Source organism: Lithobates pipiens, unplaced genomic scaffold, assembly GCF_037356315.1.
Source record: "Lithobates pipiens isolate NorthernLeopardFrog02 unplaced genomic scaffold, aLitPip1_a1.2 Scaffold_17, whole genome shotgun sequence".
Taxonomy (NCBI): domain Eukaryota; kingdom Metazoa; phylum Chordata; class Amphibia; order Anura; family Ranidae; genus Lithobates; species Lithobates pipiens.
In genome coordinates, this window is record NW_027507755.1 from 4,483,271 (window position 1) to 4,502,154 (window position 18,884).

The 18,884-nt window shown below is 42.1% G+C and overlaps 1 protein-coding gene across 3 annotated transcripts in view; it reads right to left on the bottom strand.

Moving 5' to 3' along the window:
* AMOTL1 (angiomotin like 1) overlaps window positions 1–18,884 on the bottom strand; it is a 210,507-nt gene that overhangs the window by 146,982 nt on the left and 44,641 nt on the right. For all 3 annotated transcript variants that reach the window (XM_077484950.1, XM_077484952.1, XM_077484949.1), the window contains one exon: window positions 14,219–14,272. In XM_077484950.1, the coding sequence (XP_077341076.1) occupies window positions 14,219–14,272 (54 nt within the window). The remainder of the gene's footprint in view (window positions 1–14,218; window positions 14,273–18,884) is intronic.

Consider the following 18,884-nt stretch of genomic DNA (forward strand, 5'->3'; position numbering starts at 1 on the left):
ACTGACAGGCGGGCCTGAACGGGACGTTAGTGTGAAAGGGGCCTTAGGCTTGCCCAATATCCTGCACCCTAACAATTTTTTATTGGATATCTTTACTGATCTAACTGCTTCCAAGTATGTAAAAAGTTTGTTACGCATTTTGTACTTTTTTGTAAACAAAACAAAACAAACACACTTTTATCCTGAGAGGAATTGTGCGCTCTGCATTGGACACCTGGCTTAAATTGATTAACGCTTCTTCATTTCCTCTCACATGCTGTGTGTTAGTGAAACATGGGAGGCATATTGTTTTGTTTTCTTTCTAGCTTTATTGTTTTGTACAAATTCTTTGTATTTTTTTTATAAACTCAACAAAAACATATCTTTAAAAAAAAAAATTGTTATGGATGCAGAGGAATGCATACATACCTGGGAGGGTAGATACAAGAAGTTTATTCAAAAGTGGGAGATTTTAAAGAAATTTGTCTCTCTGAGAGGAGAATGGCATGGAACACATTCAGTTTAATAGATAAAAGAACATATATAAATACAAGACATACTAAGGTTTATTTTTTAGTGTATGGAAAAGGTTTTCGTCTTTTGTCTACTTGTTCTTGTAGTCATATGAAAATGTGGTAATATATCTGGTATAAGTCTGGGCAGGAGGAGTGATGTAGGGTTGTCCCGTGTTGAAGATATAGTCATTATCTCGTAATGGGATTTGCTCTTGAGTTTGTGTGTGTGTGTGTGTGTGTGTGTGTGTGTGTATATATGTATGTATGTGTGTGTGTGTGTGTGTATAAATATATATATATATATATATATATATATATATATATATATATATATATATATATATATATATATATATATATACACAGCATTTAATGGAAAATAAGAAATAAAGACTCTAAAAAAAATTTGGGTGGGAAGAAGTCTCCAATTGTATGGCCAGGTGTTGCTGGGGACCTGCAGGTCATGTGAGTATGCAAGTGTGCATGCTCGTTAAAAACCAGACGTGATCATAGTTTAAAGCTCCCATTTGGAGACAGAGCCTTGTTTGGATACAGAGGCCTGTCAGGAGAGAGCTGTGAAGTGAGACGGAAGGCAATACATCAGGTGAAATTGATCCAATGGAGTCACCAGAGTATGCATTGCCATGGCTACAGAATCTCTGAACCTGGGGACAAACTTGGTCCATTTGTTATTAAATCTGGAAGCCAGGAAGCCCATGTATGCAGGACTTGAAACACTTTAGGGTGAAGAAGCTGTAGACTGAAGAAGTCCGCCTGCCAATTTTTCTTGCCTGGAAAATAAATGGTGAACAGGGCAGGAACGTGAAGTTCTGCCCAAGCCATAATATGGTCAGCTTTTTCTGAGCTGCATTACTTCTGGTTCCTCCCAGATGGTTTATGTATGCCACACAGACTAACTAAATCCTGGGCAGATGACCTTGCAGTCAAGAGGTTTGGGAGGGAAGCTTCCTCCAGCAACCAATGCTCCTGCACCAAAAGATAACCAGGACGCCACCTCCAGTCTGTAAGGCTGGCATCTGTTGTGAGAATCTTCCAGACTGAAGGAAGAAAAGAGTTCCAACACCAGGACTGGTGACTTGTGACCCACCAGGCCTGAGACAACCTGCTCCTAGGTGCAGTGACTGTACCTGTCTGTCTTGTTTCACACAGCCATATTGTAGAGATGCAATGGTCTGGACTAGAATTGGGCAAACTCAACTGTATCGTAAGGAGGCTACCATCAGGGTAATACAATGTCCGAACATGGGCGCAAAGAGTCAGAAGTTTGGTTGGGGGCAAAAAAAAACCTGTGCTAACCAGTATCTAGAAGGCAATAATGGTTATTATTTTTCTCTGAGGAAAAAAGACAATAATTCTTCTAGGGTATTGGCAGTATAAACTAAACGTCTCCGACTTCAGTCTACTCTGTTTCCCTTAATGGAACAATTAAGACATTTTTATTATATGGCTACTGAGGGGCAAACAACTGTTTAAATGACTGAATTGTTTTTACAGTGATAGGTTTGTTTTAACTGTTTATTCTACTGTGGGGGACAAGAGAACTGTATATATGGCTACTGAGCAAAAGGTTCTTTTATTTACTGTATGTTTGCACAAGGGAGCAGAGAACAATATATACTGTATGCTCACTATGAGAGCAGAAAACGATATTTGGCTGTGTGTGGATTATCTATCTAGCTTGTGGAGAGGTGCAGTGGTAGTAAACACTCAGAGTCCAGATGCGGTAAAAGAATTGTACTGTAGGTAAAGTCCAAGCAAACAAAACTACCCAATGGGGAGACAACCTGACAGGGTGCACTCACAGGATACGGCAGAGAACAGGGTAGCAGCCGATCTCAGATGCTCCGACAGCTTCTGTCTCAATAGATATAATGCAGCCTTGCCGGTATGTGCCCGAATGTGGGGGCTTCAAGGTAAGACGGCTTGTCCCTGCACTTTCCCTCCTCGTCTGGGACATCTCCCTACCACTAATACTGTCCCTGTCAGATAGGTAACCTGTCCCTACACTTCCGACATGTGAAATGCACACCAAGCCTAGGAGTCAGGGCCTTAAATAGATTCTGCCTGACACAAGATGGCTGTCAGAGTCACATGGTATGGCAGTATCCAATCAGGTAGTTACCCCAGTGACCCAGGAAACCAAAAGGAAACTATGTTCCTCTTGACTTCCCCTCCAACTGCAATGCCGCTGTGGATGAGCGCCACCTGCAGTGGAAAAAGTAGACTGCACCTGCCTACAAGCTATCTATTTATGTCTTATTTATATGGCAGCAGGGCTATATATGTTCCCCCCAGTAGTTTGTTTGAAATGTTGTCTTCTAAATATCTTGTTCTCGTTCAACTTTCAATTTAATAGGTGGCTGCATTACACTATAGAACAGTTCATTTTGAAAGGAGTCCTACTGACAGTATTCTTTCTCTGGGCTTCCAGCTACACCAGTGTGTAGCTGGAAGCCCAGTGGATGCCCATCCCCATCCACCAGTGGATGGAGATGTCACTGTTTTTTACAAGTAACTTGCTGGAGGGACACTTAATCAGTGTTACAACTATAGAGGAGAAAAATCAACAGAATGGGGAAAGCAAGGTAAATACATAAAGCAAAAATAAAGTTATTTTCAGTGTTTCTTTAAGCTTATGGAAATTCCATTCAACTATCATGGACCCATGGCTAAATTACAAGATAATTGTCTCAAAATCAAGTCAAGTAAAATTGTCCAATCACCCCTAGTTACTATACAAAGTAATCAAAAACATGAGATTTAATAAAAAAATCACTTGCCCTTTTCTTGAAAACATAAGGCCCAATTTGCACATCCAAGACAACCAGAGTTATGCCTTATACACACGGTCGTAAATTCCGATGGAAAAAGTCCGATCGGATTATTTTGTTGGAAAATCCAATCGTGTGTGGGCTCTATCTGACTTTTGCTGCCGGATTTGAATTTGAAAGTTTGAGAGCAGGAGCTAAAATTTTCAGACAACAAAATCCGATCGCATAAATTCCAATTGTGTGTAGACAATTCTGACGCACAAAGTGCCACGCATGCTCAGAATAAACTAAAAGACAAAAGCTACTGGCCTGTTTATAATCCCGACGTACGTGTTGTACGTCACCTCGTTCAGAACGATCAGATTTTCTGCCAACTTTGTACGACCATGTATATGCAACACAAGTTTCAGACAAAATCTGTCAGAAAAAATCCGACGGATTTTGTGGTCGGATTGTCCCACCGTGTGTACAGGGCATTAGGATCAATGTTAAAAAAAAAAAAACAACTTTATTTTCAGAGTCCAATGCAATTTGAAAATGATTTTCACATGGCAAAAATGAAATAAAGCATAAAGCTTTTTTTGAGGCTTTTGAGCCTTATGTATTTTATGTGTACTATACAGTATGTTCAGTTTGCTATATGTTCAGGATCACTGGTGTAATGTTCTTCAGTTGGTTCTGGGTCACTTTGGGATTATGCTGAGGCTGTAAATCTCCCTGTTATGCACAGCTTCTACAATATTCGACATAGCGTCAGCATTCTTCACCCAATATCATGTTACCTTATGACACTTCAACAAGCAAACCATTACTCAGAATTAGTGTTGCACATCTATTGGGTTTTGAGTCTCTCATTAAGCTCAGTCTTGGTCAGATCTCTCTATGAGGGCTGATGACACTTTTTCCTTGCGATGCATTGCATGTTATGTACAGTATGTTGTTTGTATGTCTTTTTTGTATGTTCTGGTGCACTATCAGTCCATTCAAATGAAATGGAGTGCCTCCATCACAAAACATGCATTAACACGCGTGTGTTAATGCAATGCACAAGAATGGTCTTCCCAGAAGAGTTGAAGCTGTTATAGCTGCAAAGGGTGGGCCAACTCAATATTGACCCCTACGGACTAAGACTGGTATGCCATTAAAGTTCATGTGCCTGTAAAGGCAGGTGTCCCAATACATTTGACAATATGGTGTATTTTCAGCATTTACACAACACAAACATATTTGTAATAAAGAAACCCACCAAGTAAAAAAACTGCTGGCACCGTAAACGCTCAATCAAGTATTCTAAATGCTTAAAATGCAGTGTTTTTTTTCTTTCTTGCTAGAATATTCGACCACACCAGAAAGTGTAAATTACCTAGCACATCATAGCCTTCTCCTCTTCTGGGGATGTCTAATTACTTTCTATGCTGACACAGCTCCTCTGCCCCTCCGCCTTCATCTTCTTCAATCTTAACCTTGAATGAATGAATGAATGAAATACTTATATAGCGCACAATGCGAACTGAATCGCCTCTCGGCGCTGTGGCGAGCTTTGATCATCTGCTAAAAGAGGAAGGTCTTGAGTTTTTTCCTAAAAGCCAGGTGATTTTCTTCCAGGCGGATGTTGATTGGTAGAGCATTCCATAGCCGAGGCCCTTGGACAGCGAATCTCCGATCACCCTTGGATTTATACCGGGCTTTGGGCACGAGGAGGAGGTTTTTGTTGGCTGATCGAAGACTGCGGTTTGGTGTGTAATGATTTATTTTCTCCATTAGGTATTGCGGAGCTTCTCTATGCACGCATTTGTGGGTGAGGCAAAGGGTCTTGAACGTGATCCGATTTTTTACGGTTAGCCAATGTAAGCTCTTCAGTGAAGGAGAAATTGATTCCCAGGGTTTTTTTCCTGTTATCAGCCTTGCCGCCGTGTTTTGGATCAGTTGTAATCGCGCAAGTTGATATTGTGGTAATCCTATGTAAAGCGAGTTTGCGTAGTCCAGTCGTGAATTAATGATTGTTCCAACTACCACTGCTTTGTCATTCTTTGGGATAAAAGGGATGAGTCTGCGAAGCATTCGCAGCAGATGGTGAGATCGACTGACTACAGATCCTATTTGCGCATCCATTGACATTTGTGCGTCTAAAATAACCCCGAGACTCTTCGCTTTGGTCTTTGGGGAGATAGTCTGCCCAAAGACGGTTAGTGGAGACCAGGAGGTTTTGGTTGCGGGCTTATGATTTGGGTGTAAGATAAGAAGCTCTGTCTTTGATTGGTTCAGCTGGAGGGAGTTGGTGGTCATCCAGTCCTCTATTGATTTGAGGCAGTTTTCAAGTTGTTGTTGGTGATCTTTTTTTCCATTGATCCGGAAATAAAGTTGCGTGTCGTCAGCGTAAGAGTGGAAGCAGAGATCTGAGCATCTGATGATTTGAAGGAGTGGGCGAATGTAAATGTTGAAGAGAACGGGTGACAACGGAGAGCCTTGAGGGACTCCGCAGGTGACTGCCCGAGTTTTGATGCCAAGGGAGGAGTAAAGGGGAAAACTATAGAATTTCACTTGAATGACAGCTCTGAGACCGCTGGGGCTGCTGACATCACATCCAAGATGGCAGCATCCAGCAGATCAGAGCTTTTGGATGTCTACAAAAGGGAATAACATGCACAAAATATGTTATATGTACATGTAATCTTATAGGAAGATTCTGTTAATGGTGGTTCCTATATTGGCTATAGTTAATTTTACATTATTTGGTTATCACCTGTTTAGTTGGTAGTGTGGGTGTAGCCCTGTTTGACCCCTTCGCTGGGCCTACAATGTTGGTCTGAACTAAGGCTCATCTGTGGTTTAGCCTTTTCTTGAAATATAGTTGAATCAGTAGTACCACATGGGACTCTCCATGGTTTGCCACTTTGACGCAGGTCCTCATACCTACTTATGGTCTTCACATGGGCTCCTGACTGAACCCCTCAACCCTTATTTATGTTATTTTCTCCATTGTTTGTACAATGACTATGATGACAGTTCTATTCTGTACTTGATTTTGTTACTCTAGATTTCCCTATTGCTATTTAAAATCTTAATAAGAAGATTAAAACAGAAAATGATTGGTCCGGTGACAGGGACTCTCTACGGTATACACATTTCTTTCTCATGAGTATAGGGATGAGCCTGGATTCATTCAGCACTTTCTGTAAACTATTTTATGTTTTAATCTACCAACGTTGATTGTCCCTGCTACCAGCAGTCACGTGTGTGTTTCCTATTGGCACAGGGACTCTTTAGAACTGCTTAGTAAACATAGGCCAGTATGTGGGACAGTGCTCTTTATATCAGGGCCTCTTTCCATCACACCATCAAGCATGTCTCACACTTCCCATAATGTCAACAAGAGAACTGTGGAAATATTTTAGATGTTTATAACGGCTGTTCTTCTGGATAGAAACAAATCCTATTTTCAGGGATGTCTTTATCCAGCAGAGCTCCTTATTGTGTCACAAAAGGTAAGAGGCTGTAAAGCTCTGACACATAAACAGCTTTCTCTAAGGCAGCATAATATCTATGAGTGCGTCTACCAAACTTGTCAAAGATAGGATATGTGCCCTATATGAGATATGTGAAAAAAAACCTTTGTAAAACATACTGTAGCATTACTGTCAGTCTTTGATACCTGTAAATGTACTAAATGAATAAACTTGATACCGGTAAGACAAAGTCTCTGAAGCTACAAAGGCAGTGGCAGCCCGTCCCATTAAGGGCGCATGGGTGCCGCCCCCCCTACCCACTCCACCCCCCTATATGAATAATGGATAGATTCATGAATCTATCCATGGCCGCCATGGGCACCCCCAATTCAGGCATCTGGCTCCTTTCAGGACGCCGGGCGCCTGAATTACATTGGCGAGGTATTTTCTAATAGGCTTCAAAACAGAGTGGACTCGGAGTGCGGAACATTGCCCAATGAGCCCACCCAGGTGTTATAACAGCAAATGAATATTTGCTGTTGTAACACTGATTCTCAATCCGGCCAATAAGAAGCAGGTCTGAGACTCAGTTTCTGATTAGCCGAAAAGAGTCCCAATTGGCCACCGAGGAGGTGGAAGGGAACGGAAGCCGCCGATGCCAGTGGAGAGCAGGGAAGGGAGAGCCGTCACCGCCACCTAGGGGCAAAGGAAGACGCCAGTGAAGCGATGCATAGATGGGGTAAGTGCACCTGACCCGCCCGCTGACCGACCAAGGGGGTGGTACTGTTTGCGACCCCCCCCCCCCAAAAAATTATCACCAGCCGCCACTGCACAAAGGTCAGACTGACACAGGACTAGCTACACTAGTGACCAGCTACAGCTCCTGCTGAAGAAGTTTTGATGCAGTACATCACCTAGGTAGACGGGTTGCAGGAAAAAAAAAAAATCGCTCGATTCCCCTATTAATACAGTCAATGTTCATGGGGGAATCCCTCCTATGGAGCTATTGTGTTCCGCTGGCGGAGGGAGCCAATCACACAGTGATTACTGCTAGCGTTTATACATGCTGGCAATATTTGCATGAAAAAAACAGCAGGCTGTTTGTACCCATTAAATTCAATTGAGTAACTTGGGTAAATCACCCCGTCCATGCATGGTTTCGAATCTTGCCTGGTCCCTTCTGAACCGGCAAAGATTCGAACTGTCTATGGCTGGCTTTAAACTGGCTACACATTGTACAGTTTCATTATACAATCTCCTAAAAGTGGAACTGTAGGATGACAGAGCTGGAAGCACTTGTCTTCATGTGCAAAAAGTCCAACGGATGCCTTCATCCATGCCTTATGTCAAGGATGGACCAATCTTCCCTGATGGCTACTCTATTCTCAAAGCTAGCACCAGAGGCTGTCAAAATAGCCAAACAGGGGCTCTAACTGATTGGATGCAGCTGCTGTTTGGTTGATAACTTTCTATCCAACTCCTTTGATTTTTCAAACATGAAGTGAATTTTGGTTGGTTCATCAGGACCTGGAGGAGAATGCCTCCGTATGTGGCCAGCTTTATTTGCTGGCTGTCTGTGATTACATCTCTCACATAGTACATGTTAAATTTGTTATGCCAGCAGTTTATAAGGCTGAACTACAAAATAGATAGCTACTAGTCACTGGACTAGATATTAACATTCTGCCATGTAGTATAAAATCAATGTCTGTGTATGGCTAAATGGATGTCTTGCAATATATAAAAAGCTGTATATAGATTTATTTGCCCCAACATCCTGTTAGAATTAAAGCAGAACTTCACTCACTCAATCAACGTTTACTATTTGTAATCCTCATGCTTCTAGCATTAGTAAATAGATAGGGAAGTATATGACAGTATATATATATTAAACTTGTTTTTTTCTTACACTTCTTCAGTTAATTCCCGGTTTCCAGGCCTGGGCAAATGAAGTCATACATCCGAGGAGTCCTCCGTAGGGGAGAAGTCTCAGCTTAGCACACTTTCCTATAGCTCCCAACTGTCCCTGATTTCAAGAGACTGTCCCTGCTTTGGAACAAAGTCCCTTTGTCCCTCTATCCTCCTCATTTGTCCCTCATTTTGGTCTGATCTATACAAAACTGTACAGAAAATGCCCAGGTATATATACATTACACTATTTAAAAGGCCCACCATTTCATCCAATTCCCAAATTGCTGCATTTGTAAATTCCAAACGCTAATATAAAGGGATAGTAGGGGTAAAAAATAAAAAAGTACGTGTGGGTTTAATCAATCTTTTTTATTGTACAATTGTTCTTTGGGGGGGGGGGACACTTGTCCTATGCCTGGGCAGATGGACTCTAGGAAATAAATGACATATGAATAATTTGCCCTTACTCAAGATGGTCTTGGACAGAAATGCAAGGGGGGTGTTTTTCAAAGTGATCTCTCCGCAAAAAAAAAAAAGTATTGAAACATGGATGGATGGATGAGTTTGCTTTGAACATTAAAAATAAATGCAGTGCAGATTGGCTTTAAAGTATAACTAAAGGCACAACAGCTTTGTATAGAGTGGAGAGAGATTAAAACGCTTGTCAGTTTTTTTTTGTTGCTGTCTGTGCCCCCATTAGGGAGATTCACCCTCACTATTTGTCCTGATTACCATTATCATTGAAAGTGAAAGTAAAAGAATATCCCAAATTTTGGGTTCCCCAGAAAAGTAATAAAGATGAAATCTTCCAATGAGGACATTCGTTCTGGTGACTTGAGATTCCCCAAGGAATTGGCAGGGATTTCCTCTCACTTCCTGTTTGGCTATGGGACAGGAAGTGAAGGGAAATCTCCCCAATGGGACACAGATAGCGACAAAAAAAAAAAATCTGACAGGAGTTATAACCTTCCCTTGGTCTATCCCAAATGAAAAATAAATATCTGAATATACTTCTACTTTAAGATCAGCGATTTCCTTTTTTATTGCTAGGTATTTTTACATTTTCTTGGTAGAAGCTGTCCTAAGACCTAAAAGACAAGTCTGGTATTACAGGCACATCCAAGCCTTGGAGCCATAGACTATCTGCTGCAGCTTATTTCAGTCAAATATAATGGGAAAAATGCTGGTTTAACAGCTAGGAAGGTTGTGGCCAGTTCATGATTTTCCATAGAGACAAGTGTATATATGTTTGCATGGGCCTGTGCAGTGAAAACGACAAATGGAAAAAAACGAACAGGAAAAATCTTTGTCTTAACACATCTGGTTTTCATATAAAGCTTTCGGGACGTTGGTTTGAATGTAATAATGTGACTGTTTCTCTTTTGGCCTGCAGAGGAGAAAACTGAGCACTGTACAGTTCTTGGTTGTCTGGTGCTTATCCAGCCAAAGATTAGTTTACAAGAGGAAAAAACAGCTGTTCGCTTATTAGGAGAGGGCTGTAGAACTAGGAGGATTTTAAACCAAAAGCTTTTTATGGTGCTGGCTGGATTTGTTTTAGAAGTCTTAAAAGTGCAGCTAAGCAGATGGAGAGCAAGTGAGCAGTAAACCTAAAATGCTTAAAGAGGGAGAGAGTAATCCTCCACTGATCCGTTCTATGTGAATTTCTGTATTAACTCATTTGAACTGTGCACAAGATAAAGCAGGTTTAAAAAAGAACTCCAACTCATGGCTCTTAGTAGGGGGGTTTTGGGCATAGGACAACAATTTCACTCATGTTCTTGTCCCGCTTAACCATTTCACATTTCTCAATATTTTTTTCAGGCTACACTACATTGTTGTCAGTTGGAGGTTTTCCAAAAACCTATGGTACTCAAACATTACAACAGATAGAGAGAGGTGCAAGGTGGTGAAACCCAGACCCAGATCTTAAAGGCCAATCCACCCAAAAGTAATATTTTAGTGATAGATAAAGCTTTCTGAGTGAAGTTAGCCTCTGCTTTCTTAGATGTCTTGGAAACTCTACATTGAGATCTCCATAGTATAATTCCTGTCTATCTTGAAATCTTGGATGTTTTATGTGATCCTCTTCTACTCCATTCATCCTTGGCATTAACACTGAAGATTTAGAATAGACCCTCTGCACGGTGCTATAAACCATCACATATTTCAAGAACAGTCCAAATCAAAGTTGCGCTAAAATTGAAAAGATAAATGCAAATGCAGACACACTTCAACAAAGGAGACCATAAGGTGATAAGGAAGCCATTATATCCCACGGTGCACTTAAACATTCACCAAAATGGTGTATGAGTTCCTAGAAAAAGCCTCCACCTCAAAAAAATGGCCACTTACCAGCTCCTTATGACCTCGTATTACGGAAATTTTTTCCCGCTTGTGGTTATGAAACCCAGCCAAGGCCTTTATTCATCCAGGGGGATCACACTGTAGAGCAGGGGTGCCCAACCAGTGGCCCGGGGGCCACATATGGCCCACGGAGCCCTCTGATGTGGCCCGCGACCACCTGCTCTGGGATGCTAGAGCATTAGTGTTGTGAATGAAGCCAGCAGTAGAGGAAACACATAAGCCAATGCTTACTGTATAGCACCAGCTCCTGTCATAGGTGGAGTGATACCAAATGCACAATGCACTCTGCCTGGGACAGCAAGTTTATCACTAAAATCACAGTGTGTGTTGTGTGTGATGTGTATATATATATATATATATATGTGTGTGTGTACACACACACACACACACACACACACACACACATATAGTCATATCTGTTCTGCAGTGGTTACTGGGCTGCTTTTAAACTCATCCACAGGCGTAGCACTGTGTACCTGCAGCTTACCTGCACTGAGCCATAGACTTCTGGTTTTACCTGTGGGTTTGGTGCACTTTCAGAAAGTGCACCACACCTGCAGGATATGATAGAATTCTATGGCAAAGTACAGCTAACCTGCAGGAAAGCCACAGGTACGGGTAGACCGCAGACCATCAGTGTAAAGGTAGCCTTAGGCCCCTTTATCATGGTCTGTCGGACCCTCTATTCACCTCTATGGAGCGGCAGATGTAAAAAGACTTGTGTCCGTTTACACCTGCCTCCTTCCAATCCGATCTGTTAAAAAAATGAAAAGTAGATCTGTCCCCTTCCATTTGATCAGATGAGGGGGTCCATAGAGTAGAGTGGGCTGTGTCTGTGTCCGCTTTACATATGCAGAGTGGACGCAGAACTGTCATCTGCTCATTATGGCCTGTGACTAGTTACTAAGTCACTTAAGTGGCCCTCGCTCTTCAAAAGGTTGGGCACGCTTGCTGTAGAGCAACCCCCACTCAACGAAAAAATCCCAATCAGATAAGAACCCCAAAAGAAATAAGGCTTCCATAGTGTAAAATCTTTGGCATTTTAATAACGTAAAAAAAGGTTGCACTTACAAACAGAAGTGTTAAACACGCATAGAATAAATTTACAAACATTTATGTTTGTAAGTGCAACCTTTTTTTTACATTATTAAAATGCCAAAGATTTTACACTATGGAAACCTTATTTCTTTTGGGGTTCTTATCTGATTGGGCTTTTCCTTGAGTGGTGGATGCTCTACAGCATGATCCCCATGGATGAATAAAGGCCTTGGTTGGGTTTCATAGCCACAAGTGGGAAAGACTTTCCATAATAGGAGGTCACAAGGAGCTGGTAAGTGGCCATTTTATGAGGTGGAAGCTTTCTCTGGAACTCGCACACCATTCAGGTGAATGTTTAAGTGCACCGTGGGATATATTGGATTTCTTATCACATTATGGACTCCTTTGTTTTAGTGTGTCTGCATTTGTTTTTCATTTTTGTTTTCAATTTTAGCACAACTTTCATTTGGACTATTTGATTTGTGCTGTGTGTGTCTCACAGGAAAGTTGCTGCTGCTAGGTCACTATCTTGTCTTTTCACTGGTATGTTTAATTTGGGACAGCAAAATATTACCTACCATTTTTAATTTCAAGAACACTTGACAGGGATTCTTGCTTTGCATAAACTGAAATAGATTTTCAAGCTGGCCAACTGCATCAAAATGGCGCCTCTCTCTGGCCAATTCCTATTCTGCAGTGCAATATACAAGTACTGACTTGCTTATAGAATATTTTAATGGACATATAGCGCCTGCATAGGTCAGACAAACACAGCTCAGGGAGAGCTACAGACTGAGACCCTGTCATTGACCTGCACTGTGCAACAGAAATGCAGAGATGTCTGTGTTGAAATTTATTTCTATTTTATAGTGCAGGTCAGTAGAGAAGAGCTGGACTAATGGCATCAACTAAACATGAGCATATGTTTATTTATGGGCACTGATGTTACCAGTATCCTGCCCCTTGATTTAGAAGTGCTGTAAGATGGGGATAGACCTGTCCCCCAGCTGACTGCCCCTAAAAAGAGTGAAAATTTGAGGTTCAGGTAGAGATAGTTTTGGAGGATGCCCAAGCCCAAATCTACAGATCAGTGACCAGACCTGAGTTTGAAGCTCTCCCCTAGATGTGTCTGTCTTCCCCATATTAGTCTTAGAGATCCATTATGTCCGTATGCTATAAGAAAGTAACTATTTGGCATTTGGCACAGTAGAGTAAGAACTTGCGAGAGAGAGAGGGATCACTTTAATGCAGTTGGCCAGCTTGATCAATAAATGCAAACCAAGAATCCTTTTTTATGGAAAAGTTTGCTTGAAATACATAAGGATGTCTAGCAGTGTGGATAGGGTTAATATAGACTCTTCAGTGTTAACATGTGGTCACACTTCTTTTGCACTGCATGTATGATAATGATTTAAAGTGGTTTTAAAGGCTCAAGGTTTTTACCCTAATGTATTCCTTTGCACAAAGGTAAAAAAAAACTCTGTGTGCAGTGCCCCCCCCCCCCCAAAGCTCCCTCTCGATCCAGTGATGTGCACGGGAGCTAAGCTTCTCATGGATCACTGGCTCCTGCTACTGTCAATCACAGCCATTGAGCCAATGAGGAGAGAGCGGGGGGCAGGGAAAGGCCGAGCCACAGGTCTGTATCTTATGAACGCATAGAGCAGGGCTTTTGGAGCAAGCTCGCACCAGTGTTCCCCCAGAAACAGTGGCTTGCTAATGGGGGCATTGGCTGAGGAGGAGCCAGGAGTACTGGTGGTAGACCCGAAAATATGAGGATCAGTGGTGCCTTGTGCAAAACCATTGCATGGAGCTGGTAAGTATAAACGTTATTGTCATTGTATTGTGTTTGGATTTCAGCACAGATATCTCTCCATTTCTAACCCTGTGTAAACTACCATTTAGACGGTGTCCAAGCTTACATGGGGTTAAGGATGTTACTCTTGCCCATACATACCAAGGAAAATGTCCATTTTGGCCCAAGCACTGCTTGCTTGGGAGGAGGTCACATGCTCCTTCATATTTGCTATTTAGCTGAAGTTTTGACAGACTGGCAGGGAAGAACAGTGAAGGTGAATTTGTTTTAGACTTTAAAACAACTCTGTCACTTTGTCCATTCCAGACAAACAAGTATCAATCATTCAGGTTAAAATATCATTAACATGCAATAGTTTACCTGGTTGTTGATCTGACTGGAAATCTGGTGCTATTGTGTTGGAATTGCTGCTTCCTGAAATGAAAAGAGATTATATGAATGATTCTAAAATATTTATAATTATCCATAGCTCCTGTTAGCAAAAATGAAAGTGGTTGTAAACCCTTACAGCACAGTTTTTACTACAGGTAATAAGGCTTACCTGTAGCTACACTGGATATCTCCTAAACATGAACAGTTTAGGAGATATCCCCTGTATTTGCATGTGCTGATGTCATCGGCACATGCACACTGAGGCAATGGCACGAATGTGCTATTGCTTCAGTAAGTGTGACGTTATCGCGGCTCCGGCCAATCGCAGTGCTGGAGACGCGATACCGGGAAGTAACTCCGGGAGAGATGTCGCCGGCCGGATCGGTGTACGAGGACCACTGCAGGGGCTTTTATCTAAGGTAAGTGTTTCATAATGAGCTAGTATACTATGCATACTAGCTCATTTTGCCTTTGTTTTGCAGTTTGTTTGTTTTTGTTAGTGGGTTTGCAACCACTTTAAAGTGTATCTTTACACTTTACACATAGCAAATGATGTTATACATTCCAGAATTTTTCAGAAAAGGAGGAGGGGTTTTCTCAGCTAAGCACACTCCTGCCAGGAAGCCTGGGCCAAGGGCAGATAGATTCCAGGAAGTAAATGCTAAGTGAATCATCTGTTCTTACTAAAGATGGCCAGAAATGCTTGAGGGTGTTTTGTAAAGTGATTTCTCTGAAAAACAAATCATGGCGACATAGATGGATGTGTGAGTTTGCTTTGAATATTAAAGGGGTTGTAAACCCTCAAGGTTTTTCACCTTAATGCACTCTATGCATGCCCCCCTTTTACTTACCTGAACCTGATCTTTCCAGTAATGGGGACAAATACACCAGCTCCAGCCGGTATCCCGGGTCCTGATGGATAGATTCATAGCAGCGCAGCCATTGGCTCCCGCTGCTGTCAATCAAATTCAATGATGCGGGGCCGAGTCCTGGTGTCTGTTTCAATGGATGCAGCAGCAGGACACGGGAGCGAGCACGCACGAGTGCACAAAGGAGAGTGCTTCTCCGATGGGGCATTCGAGAAGAGGAGTCAGGTGCACCGCAGCGGGACCCCAGAAGAGGAGGATCGGGACCACTTGGCAAAACCAACTGCATTTTTGGTTTGTGGTGCTCAGATGCAGTGTAGTTCCACTTTAATTATTACTTGTAATTTTTAAGTGACTGCATTAGGCTTTTGAGAAGATTGGAATGCCACATTTTCATTTTTTTTATTTACTCCTCTGGTGGCCCAACTACCTTCTCTCCATTGCAGCCTCCACCAGATGCCTGTGTGCCCCACCAAAATAGTTGGTTGGTAGTCAATGCAGTAGGTGTTAAAAGAGAAGTTAGTGAATCAGTTTTTTCCCCAGGATCTTACTTGCCTAGATGGATGCAGCATTGGTCCCTCAGCACCTCTACACTGAGAACCGAGCCACCGAATATCGCAGATGGCTCGGTTCTCACAACTCCCCGGGCGGAGAGCTGCTGTCAATCAGCATCTCTCCACTCTGCTCCTCCACACGCACTGAAACACTGAGCTGTGGAGGGGGTGGGGTGGCCGTCTCGCTGAGAGCCTGAGACAGGTGTTAGTCAAGGCACCTGGCGAATCCAGACTCCCATTGTCGGGATGACCCGGTGCCTGGACTGATTCCTGTGACATCAGCAGAGACCAGACTTCAGACCGCTCTCTGCTGAAAACGGGTCACAGGAGTGCAAATCTAATCTAGTCTGGGGTTGATTTACTAAAAGCAAATAGACTGAACATTTTGCAAAGTGCAGTTGCCCTCTACAAGTGCAGTTGCTCCAGAGCTTAGTAATTGAGGTAAGGCTTCACTTTGCAAAGAGTACTCAATCACGTGCAAGGAAAAAAACTAACAAAAAAACAGAATTTTTGCTTGCACGTGATTGGATTATGGAAGTCAGCAGAGCTTCTGCTTGTTTGTATATTTTATATTATTTATTGAAGCTTTCCAAAGAAATACAAATATAGAAGAAAAGCCATTGAAAAATGACAGTATAACTGAAATAAATCCCATATGTAGTATAAAAATACAAAATTGTGATAAAAAAAGAAAAAACAAGTTAAAGCCTTGAGCATTATAGAAGTGGCAACTCATTAGAGCGGGCATTGAAGGTAGGGTTAAACCAACACATAACATTAATTACAGCTCCATGGATTGACCTCATAGAAACTTCCTAATATAGCTTAGAACAAAGGAAGGAGTTACGCCGAAGGGTATGTATCCTGAGGGGGAAGATACACCATGGAAGATGGAAATGGAGGGACAAAAGTTCAATGGAATACATAAAAGGGTGGGGGGAGAAAGGTAGTTATTCAGATATTTGAGGCACTGAATCAAAGTATTTCTACCCCTTGAAATTTTCCACATTTTGTCATGTTACAACCAAAAACGTAAATGCATTTTATTGGGATTTTATGTGATAGATGAACACACAGTGGCACATAATTGTGAAGTGGAAGGAAAATGATAAATGGTTTTCACATTTTTTTTTTTACAAATAAATATCTGAAAAGTGTGGGGTACATTTGTATTCAGCCCCCTATTTGCCTGCAGAAGTCACCTAATGTGTAAATAGAGTCCACCTGTGTGTAAATTAATCTCAGTATAAATACAGCTGTTCTGTGAAGCCCTCGGAGTTTTGTTAGAAAACCTTAGTGAACAATCAGCATCCCAAAGGCCTAGGGACATACCAGACAGGTCAGAGATACAGTTGTGGAGAAGTTTAAAGCAGGCTTAAGGTATAAAAAAATATCCCAAGGTTTGCACATCTTACGGAGACAATCTATCATCTGAAAATGGAAAGAGTATGGCAAACATGCAAGCCTACCAAGACATGGCCGTCCACCTAAACTGACAGGCTGGGCAAGTAGAGTGTTAATCAGAGAAGCAGCCAAGAGGCCCATGGTAACTCTGGAGGACCTGCAGAGATCTACAGCTCAGGTGGGAGAATCTGCAGTTTGCAAGAAGCCATGTGGGGGACACAGCAAACATGTGGAAGGTGCTCTGGTCAGATGAGACCAAAATTGAACTTTTTGGCCTAAAAGCAAAATGCTATGTGTGGCAGAAAACTAACACTGCACATCTCAATGCTCATCATCATGGTGGTGGCAGCAGCATGTTGTGCAGATGCTTTTCTTCAGCAGGGACAGGGGAGCTGGTCAGAGTTGATGGGAAGATGGATGGAGCCAAATACAGATTTAATCTCATGCCGTGTACACACGACTGGACTTTCCGGCAAACTAAGACTTTCGGCGGAGTTCCGACGGACTTTCCGAATGAACAGACTTGGCCACATACGAACTAAGTCCGGTTGAAAGTCTGTTGTTCAAACCTGGTGACATAAACGGGACCAAAAGATAGCCAGTAGCCAATAGCTGTCCTTGTGTCGTAATTGGTCCCTTGGACCAGCACACAGACTAACGTTTTTCATATAGATTTGAAACATGTTCTATTTCTAGGTCTGCCTGATTTTTTTTTTCCCCTCAAAAAATGAAAGAATTAGCCCACACACGATCGGATTGTCCGATGGACTAATCCCGTCGGACCTAGTTTGCTGGAAAGTCCGGTCGTGTGTATGTGGCATTAGAAGAAAACCTATTAGAGTCTGCAAAAGACTGGGGCAGAGGTTCACCTTCCAGCAGGATAACGACCCTAAACATACAGCCAGAGCTGCAATGGAATGGTTTAGATCAAAGCATATTCATGTGTTAGAATGGTCCAGTCATAGTCCAGACCTAAATCCAATTGAGAATCTGTGGCAAGACTTGAAAATTGCTGTTCACAAACGCTCTCCATCCAACCTGACAGAGCTTGAGCTATTTTGCAAAGAAGAATGGACAAAAATGTCAAAGCAGGTAGAGACATCCCCAAAAAGACTTGCAGCTGTAATTTACAGAGCTCTGGAGCAATTGCACTTTACAAAGTACACAGTCTTTTTGCCTTTTAGTAATTCAACTCCTATATGTCCAGTAACGTTTGCAATAAGCAAGCAAGTATTGGTAGTAGGGTAGAAAGTGGCCAAAGGGTAACCAGAAAAAAAGCTTGTTTGCGTAACCGCTCATTGTTTCAACCCCTAGGCCACTACAGAATACATCAGTAATACAAGGGTCTGAAGATGGAGCCACAACCTGTAGCATGGGACTCAAGCATTCAACTGCTGATGGGTCTTTGGAAACGGCAGCACTGGATTGGAAGGAAGGTAGGAGACACCGGAGAGGCGAGTGTAAAGCCCCATACACACGATCGGACTTTGTATAAACTTTCCCGTGGACTTTTGTACAAAGGGCGTTGGCCATAAGTTTGTATTGCATACACACGATCTGACTTTTTAGGCAACAAACACGAATGTAGTGACGTTTCAACATACTGATGACACTTCAAAAGAGGACGTTCAATTACTCCAGTGCCACCCTTTGGTCAACTTCTGTATTGTTGTCTGATCTTTTGCATTGGTTCTGAGCATGCGTGTTTGTACTTTGTACAAAAGTCAGATGGTTTTCTGTACACACGATCACACTTTGCTCCATCGGACTTATGTTATCAAAAAGTTTGTCCGTTCGCACAGCCAACAAAAGTCAGATGAAAACCGAAAA